Source organism: Pan troglodytes, chromosome X (assembly GCF_028858775.2).
Source record: "Pan troglodytes isolate AG18354 chromosome X, NHGRI_mPanTro3-v2.0_pri, whole genome shotgun sequence".
NCBI classification, from domain to species: Eukaryota; Metazoa; Chordata; class Mammalia; order Primates; family Hominidae; genus Pan; species Pan troglodytes.
The window spans coordinates 149182800-149193823 of record NC_072421.2 but is presented as its reverse complement, the minus strand read 5'-3'; the positions used below and the strand labels follow the sequence as shown (position 1 = coordinate 149193823).

Below are 11024 nucleotides of genomic sequence, written 5' to 3'. Positions count from 1 at the left end.
CTAGGAAGTTTCTAACTGTGATTTCTGACAGATCTCACCAACCTCATCCCAGAAGGATGGCTCAGGAGATCATCTTACACACTGGGGACAAACTTTAGGACCCAGGACATGTCTGCTTCCTGCTCCTGGACTGTTTTGGGCTTCTTCCTTATCTACAGTCTGACTCACAACCACCCATACCCCTTGGAAGTTTGGAAGTCAGTAGGGATCCAAGATGGATGATGACAGGATTCAAGTGGATGCCATTTGCTCTTTATTATTATTGTTTTCTTGTAAAGAAGGAGACAAAATGTAACAGCCAAATTCAACAATTATAAAAAGAGAGAGAGAGAGAAATCAGAAGCAAGTTTGTCTGTTGCCCCCAGGCTCCAATGAAATGCTGACATACACTGAATGTACAGATTTCCCAGCTGACAAGGGTCAACACATGAATACAAGCACAGTTTAAAGTGGTATCAAAATTAATCCATTTCACAGTAATTATTTGTAGAAGCTCAGTTGCACATATCAGGGTTTCCACTGTCACAAATTCACAATGTCAGAGCAAAATAACAGATGTGTTCAGGCCTGGGAAATTGGTATCGATGAGGGGAGATGGATTGAGAGGCAAAAGCAGCTGGGGGATTTGTCCCAATCCTGAAGATCTGTGTTAATGCTCGGGCTGGGGGTGGGTGAAGGGCAGGCACTATTCAGCAGTCAGATATCAGTACAGTGAAACAACTGTTGAGGCATTGAGCTTGAGAGGGTGTGCTATTTGGGTATGTTTGTCAGAGAAATTCTTGCTAGAGAGAGACTCGCTGCCCACAGTCTGAAAGGAAAAGCTCCCACGTTTGAATATTTGGAGGCGAATGATGGAGCGGCCAGTCTGACAGCGAAGCATCTGCTTTACAGAATATTTAGAAAGATACATCATGTGTATTAGTTTAAATTGCAGTCTAGTTCACAAACTATGTTATTCACAGGATAAATAAAGGAGTAGAGTGAAAGGCTGCAATATCCAACATCCCTGTGATGGAGAGAGAACAAGAGATCACCCTGTACATACGAGAAGTGCTGAACTGCAAAGCTGAAGGCACGGTGAAGGGATCCTTAATATCTTGAGCCTTTTCTTTGAAAAGGGTACTCATTTTAAACTGGATTTCTCTTACACAAAAGACCCTGAACATTGACTAAAGGGAAGAATATTTCAAATATTTTTATGTAGCCAGAATCACAGCTACTGTGAATTGTCTTAAGTTGTGATTTTCTCGAAGTTCTGAAGTAGTGGGCTTCAAATTAATGGGCTTTTAAAATAGTTGCAAGCAGTCTGATTACCGTACTTTTAAATTAGCTAATTATAGTGATTAGTATTAGTAGAGTTCCGTGGCGGGGGGTGGGGGGCTGTGCTTGTTTCGGAATCGGTGAAATCCTGAAATGGAGCTTCATTACTTGTCAAGCTGAAAAGCCACCTAGACCAGCAGCTCTGCTGCCAAGATATCCATCTCAGCCTCAACTGTGAGTGTCCACACATGAGACAGCACACACACATACTCCTAGAAAGACAGAGCCTCCGTGAGCGAGAGAGACTCTCTCCATGATCTCTCTGTTGGACAAAATAACAATCTAGAGGCAGTGTTGAATTTTTTTTCTTCCTTCTCATGGGATGTCACTGGGTTGTCAAAAGATCAACTCTGGCTGGGGGTTGCGATGCTCCACCCACTGGGAGAGGGGAAGCATCCGGCTCTGACTACTTGACAAAAAGACACTTTCCTGTCCTGAATTCCTCATATTCGGGCTACCAAAAAGGCAATGTCCAACAGATCAGGCAGACTCCTGTTTTTGGAAGCACCCTAAGGAATTCACATTCATGGCAGTGGGATTGGAAGTTGAAAAAGAGGCCTCCCGGGGCTGACTGCTCAGCACTGCGTCTCCCTCAGCCAGGGCTGGACGCAGCTGTGTGGGTGGTGTGTACACGCCAGGCACCTGTGCACCCAACTCTTGCACTTGTGCTTTCATTTTGAAAACCGGAGGCGATGGGAAGCGGGGGAGGGACAGGATTTCGATTTTTCTTTTAAAAAATCTCAAAAAGTTTTTGGTTGAAAACAAGTGACAGTCACATTTCAAGAAAATTTTTAAAGCCTTTTCTTTTTGAAAAATGAAAAGCATCTAATTAACTAGTCCCGCCATACCCAAAGTCAATAGTCACACATCTTTCCACACACACACACACACACACGAAAAAAACAAAAAAACCCAAAAAAAAAACAAAAAAAAAAACATGCCCAGGAGTGCTCAGATTTCTTTCAGCTGCTGACGCCCACAGAAAAGAAGCCTGGGCCAGGGGCACCATGCCAAAAGGGCGTGTGAGCGGGGGTTGCATAGGGTGGAGACCTGCAGAATGGAGCTGCTTTGTCTTCTTCCAAAGCCTTTTTCAAGGAGGCAAACAGTGACAACTTTGGGGGTTGGGTGTCCAATATAGTTAATGCCACATTTCCTTGCTCAGGGCCCTGTCATCAGGCTACCCAGCCCTGTGAGGGGAGGTGACATTCCTCTTTTCAGACCGGATCCCTCCTGGTACAAATATAGCTGCACACCGGCTATTGTTTCAGATAAGCAATGAGAAAAGGCAACGTGCACACATAGATACACACACACATACACACACACACACAGACACACATAGAAGTCCAAAATCAGCAAAAATGTAGCCACGAAAGAGTCAGCATTGTATCAAATCCACCTCCATACAAACACAGAGTTTGAAAAGATATGTACAGGGCATTCATAAAAGCCAAGTGTGCACCGCAAGGAGTGATGCCTGCTGTGTGCTGTACAGTCTTTTTTCTACAATGTGCTGCAAAAACTATCCCAGAAACCGTGGTGCAACCCCACCTGGCAGAACACCATGAAGCATCTGAACTGAACATCACAGGCCTTAAGCAACCTCCTGTGACTCTTCCCACGGCCTGTCCTCAGCCCCTGAAGGACACATGTTGCCCTCCATGGGCCAGGCCTTGGGCTTCTTCCTGCTCTCTCCCATTACCACCCAGCTGCAACTCAGATGCCAAAGGCAGCGGGCATTTCTTGGCAAACTCCCTTTGGCTCTGATCAGTGGAGCTCATGCCTGGCTCTGTGCTAACTGAGTAGACATATTGGGATAAGTTTCTTCTCACCTGCTCCCAGGTCACACTCTGGCACCTACTTGAAGAAATACTGGGAGAGCCAGGGCTAGCCCCGAGCTTCAGGCTTCCCCAGGTCCCCCAACATGGAAAAAGCAGGGGCCTCTTAAGCCAAAAATCCCTTTGTGACGAAGGGCAGGAGTGCAATGCTGAAGGCCCAGGGGAGGGAAAGACAAGGAAACGAAAGGTAGAATGTCACCTGCATTCACCAGCATCTCTGGCATCAGGGAGCTCTGGAAAGGGAGGACGAGAGGATGGAAAGGGTCAACTGACGGGAGATTGACTCTCCAAGTGGAGACTCAACATCAGAGGCATATGAGGGCCTCAGCTAAGACTGCTCCCTTATAACCTACACCTTTCTAGAAGACTCTTCCTAAGGCAAACCTCGCTGGCTCCCTGGCAATTCAAGCACTTCGCAGGCATTTGCTCAGTCAGCCTCCAACGGGCCTGTGAGGTAGGGGGAAGGATGGAAAACCCCAGCCACAGGGTGGAGTGGTCCAAGCTGGTGGCCTCACTGGGGTAGGGACACAAGCCTTCTAACTGGAAGCACGTCCCAGGGCAAGTCCTCAGGGCTAGAGCAGCCTCCAGAAGTCCTCTGTGGCCTGAAGGCAGGGCTGCATTCAAGGAAATGAGTCCCAATGTCTGCCTTAGAGAGATATTTTGACAGAAAAAAGCTTGTCAGCTCAGTGGATTTTAAATTGCTGTGGTTGCCAATAGACCCAGGCCACGCATTCTTGCACCACACAAAAATTTGCTACAATTTTTAAAGCACCACAGAGGAGAAATGGTTTGGTGTTGAGGTCAGGAGGATGGAGACGGAAGTAGGGGGAGGCGTTATCAACAGTGTCTAGCATGGTCACTGACAGTTAAAGGGCAGGTGCCTTCTGCCCCACTGCTGTCCAAAGCCTCACTGAAAACAGACTGGCACCTGGCAACAGCAGAGCAAACCCCATATGGGCCTTCAACCCCAGGCCACGGGCTTCTCCACAAATAAATGTTTTAAAAGGGACACTTTAGGATCTTCTCCTGAGATGCGCACCATCGTTAAGGAGAAATCCTCAATCTGAAGTTCAATTTCAATGCACCATTCGCAAAAAGTAGGCTCATGCCAGTGGGTAGTGGTTTGAACACAGCTGGTCCACATGTCTGGAGAGACAAGCACACTAGAAACTGAATGGCAGAGTCCACATGGGCCCCTTGGTCAATGTGGAAGAGGAAACTCTGCCACCCAGCCCTCTGGCCCTCATCCTTCACACACCCTGTCCTCCTTCCAGGAGTGTGGGGACAGGTTTTAGGGGAGGCGGACATCACAGATCCATGTGATAAATTTCCCTTGGCCTCCTATGAACGGCCCGGGTGCTAGAGTTTTGTTCTATTGTGTTAATTATTTATTTGTCATGATTTTTTCATTTTGTTTTTGCTCAGTCCTTGTCCCTGTCCTCCAAATGTAAGCAAGGACAGAAATCGCAGAACTGTGGAGGGTAAGGGGTGCTGAAAGGCTGGCTTCCTTCCCTTACCCCTGAGGCCCAGAGCTCTAGACACAGGCAGGCCTCCAGCCAGTCCCACAGACCCCGGGCCAGGCCTGTGGACATTCTGGCCACAATCAACTCAATGGGGTTATTCCTTTGGCATAAGAGAAGCCAGTTCCTGATGGAAAGACAGGATGTTGGAGGCTTGGGGGTCATCCCAAAGAGTTGGGCACTTTGGCCTTTGGCTCTTCCCGGGGGCTTCGACTCATGCGTGGTCCCTACCCCCACCCTCCCCACCTGTCTCTGACAACTGACTTCCTAAAACTCCACAGTTAGGGAATTATTTGGCAACAAGGAGGCTAAGGCTGTTTTGTGGTGGCACAGTCTTTAAAAAGTTAAAAAGAAAATAGGAGACCTCGGAAAGAGGCGTTCATCCAGGACAGGGCACAAACGTCCCACTACTTGTCAGCGCCAGGGTTGGCGGCCACTATCTCCTCGTACTTTGGGGGTGGGTCGCTGTAAGACACGCTGGCCTCCTCACTGCTGCTCTCTTGGGGCGCAGTCACCTCCTCGTAGGAGGGGGGAGGGGTGGTGCTGGACAGTCTGGAGAGAGAGAGCTCAGGGAGGTAGAGGGTGCTCTCGAGCCGGACTGTGGTCCTGCCCCCCCGACTGGGCCCCAGCACCACCTGGGGACTGCTCGCTGCCTCTCGGTGCCCAGAAGGCTCCCCTTGGCTATGCACAGTACCCCGGTACACCATGACCCGGGGGAGGGTGTGCCCGGCGCGACTGGCTAGGTACCGGTTCTGAGCATAGGAGGGGTGGTGACGGGTCGCTTTCTGCAGCTGGCACCTCCAGATGATGAACAAGGCGATGACAATCAGCAGTGCCACCCCCAGAAGGGGTACCACCACATACATGGCATCTGAGCTCTGCGAGGGGTCTCGGACAGAGTAGACTGCATTTGGGTACCCCTTCCAGAACTCCATCTGCAAAAGAAAAAGTGGTACTTAAGAGAAGCTCAAGCTCCACGTGGGCTCAGAGGCCTTCAGTAACTCTGGTGCTTCCTACCCTTCCCCATCTGACTTGTCTCACAGAGTTACCAGAGAGGCAGCAGAATGTACCAAGGGCAAAGGACAATGCTCCCAAGTGAGGAGGACCCCAAAAGAGTCAGGCAATGGGACTGTACGTACTTTATCTGCTCCCTGATGGCCCTAGTGGCTATGCCTTAGGCTGGGTGTCTTTCCTTGCTTCTGATTGGTCTGCATTACCAGGGCCTGTTCTTGCTATTCCTGAGGCTACTCCTACTCCCAGAACCAGCCCCAGGGGGGTACATGCCGTTTTCTCTTTGTTCTCAAACACTTCCTTGACCTCCTCGTAGCTGCAGATCTCCTCCATGCACTCTCGCTCGATGGTGCCCTGACGCAGCTCCTCCAGGAACTCATTGGCACGAGGGAATCGTTTCAGGACCGAATGGGCATCCTTGGCCTCCAGAAACACTGAGGAGAGAGCCCTACTGAGGCCTGGAATGGGGAGATGCCCAGGGGCTCCTTCAAACCAGGCCCAGCCCAGCAACTGAAGCATAATTATGCAGGGAAACAAGGCCGAGTGAGCAGGCAAGACACCAGGCTTCTGATCAAAGGACATGGCCGGCCCTTTGTGAAAGGGATGTAAGGGCTGACATTCTATGGTGCCGTGATATACCTGTCTAGAATACCACAGCCCCAACAAGGCTTAGGCCCCTGGCTACATGGAAGAAAATGGTAGCCAACTGCAAGGAAAGTGCACGTTGCACAGGAACAAGAAAGAATAAGAATTGTAAGTAGGCAATGTTCAGTGACTAAAGCTCCAGTATCTTCTGCATCACCTTGAAAAGTGAAAGTTGGAGCCCTTGCAATGAGAATGTATTCCTCTTTAAGGCTGATACTGGTGGAACTAATACCAGATAATCCTAGAAGACTCTACCAGGGTGGTGTTCCTCCACCTGAACATCCACCTGTGCCGCCAGGTGGTCTGGCATCAATAGTCTTGTTCAAGAAAGTCTAATGCAAAGCCAGCCTAGGCTAGATCAGACAAGTGGGCATACACGAGCCTAAGAGCACCTCTGGGGATGGGAAGTAGCAGGGTTCAGATGGAGAGTCTAAGCTTTTACAGACGGGGCACAGAATCTCCCTACAATACCGTCTTTGGATGGTGGGCATATCTACTTATTCCAGAGAGAGAGACCCAGCTACAAACAGGCTGACCAGAATAGCTTGAGCTCTGCACCCACATAAGCCTAAGTTGAGACTGTGAAGGATGAAAGAAGAGGTGACGTTTGCTCCTGTTGTTCACCTAGAGGTGGGTGACTTCCTGGTTCCCATGTAAAGCAACTCCCCCTGGATGCCCAAGCTGGCATGTCTTTGCCAGCAGGCAGGCACCCTTCCCCAGGCCCTATGGCCTGTCACGTTAGTGTCACTCAGGGAAGCCTGGGTAGGTACACATCTACAAGTGACATATACTTCAGAAGGGAGCCAAAGAGTTGAGAGGGCAAAACTGCTACTCAGCCATTTGGAAAATGGCTACAGGCCCACTTGGGGGGTAGGGGGCAGGGAAGCTGGGAAGGACTTGAAACCTGACTCATGAACCCCTAGGCATGGCCCTCCACGGCTCTGCCCAGGCCTGGAAAAACTCACCTGCCATGATGCTCCCTCAGCTGCAGGGTCTCACTTCTCTGGAGTAAGAGAAAAGCAAAGTTGCAGTGAAACCACATCTAGAAATTTACAGGGCACACTCTTGGCTCTGGGATGTACCCCCCTCCCACTGGCCTGGTCAAAAGGTTGAAGCAGCACCTTGTGGGGTGCATCGTCCTCCATGCAGCCACCCATGGCTTCCGCTGCTTCTCATTCTGCCCCAAGCTCTTCTCCAGAGACCTCCCCAGGCCCAGTAGGGCCCAAAGCAAACCTTTCAGCGTTTTCCCCCAAGAACATGTTCTGAGCATCTATAAGAACCAAGGGTTGACCTTTTTCTTTAAAAAAGGAAAGCTCCTAAAGGCTGAGGCTCCTCCTTCCTTGCTCCCCTCAATGAATCTTTGCAACTTCCAATTGGAAAGGACCTCAGAGATAGATGAGGAGATACAGCCCAGAGAGACGGGCTCAGACAAGGTTAAGCAAATCAACAGTGACAGTGGCAGGACCAGAATTCACAACTAATTTTGAGCACAATGGTGAGTCACAGATACCTCCAATGACAAGCATGTTCCCTGAAAACAAAGCTTAACACAGCATCAACCATCTCAAAAGTCACTGCCCTGCTGGGACTAGCCTATAGCAACCTTCAGTGGACACATCTTCTACAGGGTCTCATCCTCCATGCACAACAATGCTGCATTCTTCATATTCCCAGGCATAATCAGAAGGCCCAAACCCAGGTGACCCGCTGTGTTCATCTTCACCAGACAAAGAGGCAAGATACCTGGAATCTTCTGGAACCAGGCCTCTCTTCTCTCTTTGCATTAAAGCCCATGGCAGTAGAGTGCCAAGACATGAATTTAGATGCCCGACACTGAGACGCTAACTACAAGAGTTGCCCCTAATGTGAGCTATTGTCAGAAAGCCTTTCTCCTGCTAAGGAGCTATCCAGCCAGTACTTAAACCATGGTCACAGCACACTGCTCCCTCTGTCCCTCCCCACAATACACACGCCCACTCATACACACATTCTAGAGCCCTTGCTGAGCTGTCCACATCTGGGAGCAATCACCCCACTACTCCCCTCCCCAAGCAGAAGCTCTGGTTTTATGACTAACTGGATGCAAGACACGTGAACTGTGGAATCCATTGAGCCCTCCTTTTTGCCTAGGCTGCCAGGAAGTTCAGCGTCACTATTGCCAGTCAAGCACAGGCACCCTGGAAGCCCAGCTGTTAAGCACATATGCTTCTGTCCTGCGATGTGGTATACAGCTTTCTATTTATGTTTCCAGTGTCCTATTGTGCATTTATAATATGCCACCTAATCCTTTTGGCAAACAGGTAGGATATAAATCAATAATTTAGGCTGGTCGCGGTGGCTCATGCCTATAATCCCAACACTTCGGGAGGCTGAGGCGGGCGGATCACCTCAGGTCAGGAGTTTGGGACTGGCTTGACCAAAACATGGTGAAACCCCATCTCTACTACAAATACAAAAATTAGTTAGGCATGCTGCGGTGCATGCCTGTAGTCCCAGCTACTCTGGAGGCTGAGACAGGGGAATCACTTGAACCAGAGAGGCGGAGATTGAAGTGAGCTGAGATTGCGCCACTGCACTCCAGCCTGGGCTACAAAGCCAGAAAGAAAGAAAGAGAGAAAGAGAGAAAGAGAGGGAGAGAGGGAGAGAGGGAGGGAGAGAGGGAGGGAGGGAGGAAGGAAGGGAGGGAGGGAGGGAGGAAGGAAGGAAGGAAGGAAGGAAGGAGAAGGGAAGGGAAGGAGGAAGGAAAGAAGGAGAAGGGAAGGGAAGGGAGGAAGGAAGGAAGAAAGAAAGAGAGAAAGAGAGAAAGAGAGAAAAGAAAGAAAAGAAAATTAAAGGTAAAACAGCAGATCTGACATCTATTTGTGGAAACGCCACATCAAGGGGCTTTCTCTTTTGAACCCAGCAACAATCTCCCTCAAAACTATCAACATGTGAATTTGTCAACAGATGGGCCTGCCTTGTGAGACAGTTGGCCCTCAATGTTTGTCAGAACCAAGATGGAATATGATCTCAAAATTCTGCTTGCATTATGGATACCTGAGCTTTATGTGGTGAGGGAGTGGATATAGTATGCCTCATGGCAAGGATTTTTTGCTTGAAGAAAAATGGAGCTGTTGTATCTGGGTTTGAGAAGAATGCATATAGTCTTAATAAGGGAAGAGAGAAAAATATGCTTATCAAAGGAAACTGCAGTGGTTTTTTAAAAAAGTGGAGAAAAATTTACATAATAGATTACATATATCCATCTTTTGTCCCCCACACACCTAGCCTTGGTCAAAGGTGGCTATATGTCACACCTATCATAGACCCGAATACATGTTATCCTGACGCACCTGCTAAAGTCACCAGTTCATTTTTAAGCTTCAGTCGAGCCAGGAACACCCCCAAAACAGTTCCCATGGCATGGCCCACTCCATTAGCAATTCTGTAGCCACCTTCACTGCTGCTGCTGCCTGCCACGAGGCCTCTTCCCCCTCCCTCCCCAAAATGTAGCGCCTGCTTCTTCCCCTATAAATACACCATCAATAGACAGTTACTATGGCAACAATAAGGAAGCAATCGTGAGGGCTCCACGACAAAGAATGATGCTGCAGCCACACATGTATATGTCCCCCCTGCCCCTGGTGGATACTGTAAAGCTGACTGCAGGCGGAAGGAATTTTTAACCCACTCCCCGCAGGAACACAGCTGAATCCTGACAGCCTGGAAAGGAAGGAAGGCAGGGAACTGGCCACCACAAAGACCTTGCTTAACTCCACCCCAGACTGAAGCTTTTGAATCTCAGGCCTCTGGGACACAACTCCCAAAGTCCCTCACATGAAGCCTGGTGACCACCAGAGCACCTGGTGTCCCAAGACATGGCCTCCAAACCACTTCTCCAAACCCTAGACTTTATTTCCATCCCTCAGAACTGATGGCCAGGAAAGGGTTCTCCAAATCGCATGACTCATCGACCCACCCAGTGACACGACAACTCCCAAATTATGCTCAAACTCAAACTCTGGGGCCCCCTTGTCCCTTTCCACTCAGGCCAGCCCTGAAAGTGCCTGTCCTCGCCCACCTTCGCTGGACACCAGCGACCTGACCCAGCAACACTCTTCTCCCGGAGCTGTTCAGTACGCCCCATCCCCTTGGCCCGGACAGGCCTCTAGATCTTCCCTCCCCAACAATGCCCTGCACCCAGCTCGTTGGCCCTGGATACCGAACCGTGCCCTCGGGACTGGGACACCCAACCCAAATGGCCTCACCGTTCTCCGGGCCCAGAAGGCGGCCGCCCTGTTTGCGCACGCAGCCCGCCACCTCGCTGCTGCGCCTCTTCCAGCAGGGGCCCTGTCCCCGCCCACCTGCTCCCCGTCGGCCAAGCCCCCCGGTCCGGCCCAGCCTTCTCCTCCTTCCCTTCCTCCCCTCCCCGCTGCCCTCCCACCGCCCCGGGCACCCTGTCGCCCGCCCCTCCAGGGCCGAAGTGCGCCTGGAACCCCCGCCCCTCGCAGCCGGGCGCCCAGGCCCTGCCCATTACCTCGGCACCCCCCTGCCTGCCCCTGCTTTCCTCCGGGGGCTCCGCAGCTGCCCGCCCCCCACACCCCGCCGCGCCAGGGCTGGCCTCGCGCCCCGCGCCTCGCGCGCCACGACCGCAGTGCCCCGATCGCCAGGCCGCAATCGTCGCGCTGCCCCGCGCACCGGGCCGCCGGCC

At 50.8% G+C, this 11024-nt stretch overlaps 1 protein-coding gene across 4 annotated transcripts; it reads right to left on the bottom strand.

Annotated features, from left to right (window-relative positions):
* Nucleotides 1-230: 230 nt before the first annotated feature.
* PRRG3 (proline rich and Gla domain 3) lies at nucleotides 231-10868 on the bottom strand. 4 transcript variants are annotated; one of them, XM_054676202.1, is made up of 4 exons: nucleotides 10582-10728; nucleotides 7300-7337; nucleotides 5963-6123; nucleotides 231-5613 (listed from the first exon to the last, which is right to left on the bottom strand). In XM_054676202.1, exons 2-4 carry the CDS (start codon nucleotides 7304-7306, stop codon nucleotides 5086-5088), a joined length of 696 nt encoding a protein of 231 aa, XP_054532177.1. In that variant the 5' UTR covers nucleotides 7307-7337; nucleotides 10582-10728; the 3' UTR covers nucleotides 231-5085. The 4 variants fall into 4 exon arrangements, with proteins under 4 accessions (XP_054532177.1, XP_054532178.1, XP_054532176.1 ...); NM_001243096.2 differs by lacking the exon at nucleotides 10582-10728 and adding an exon at nucleotides 10851-10868 and having other exon boundaries at nucleotides 235-5613; XM_054676203.1 differs by lacking the exons at nucleotides 7300-7337; nucleotides 10582-10728 and having other exon boundaries at nucleotides 231-880; nucleotides 5426-5613; nucleotides 5963-7293.
* Between the last annotated feature and the right edge of the window lie 156 nt (nucleotides 10869-11024).

What these genes read in the sequence shown, in the direction of transcription:
- PRRG3 (XM_054676201.1), bottom strand. Translation starts at nt 6,271, where the DNA reads ATGTCCTTTGATCAGAAGCCTGGTGTCTTGCCTGCTCACTCGGCCTTG. An exon ending in TTGAGAACAAAGAGAAAACG is followed by an intron (nt 5,614 to 5,962) that starts GCATGTACCCCC and finishes TTTCTTTTGCAG; the next exon opens with ATGGAGTTCTGGAAGGGGTA.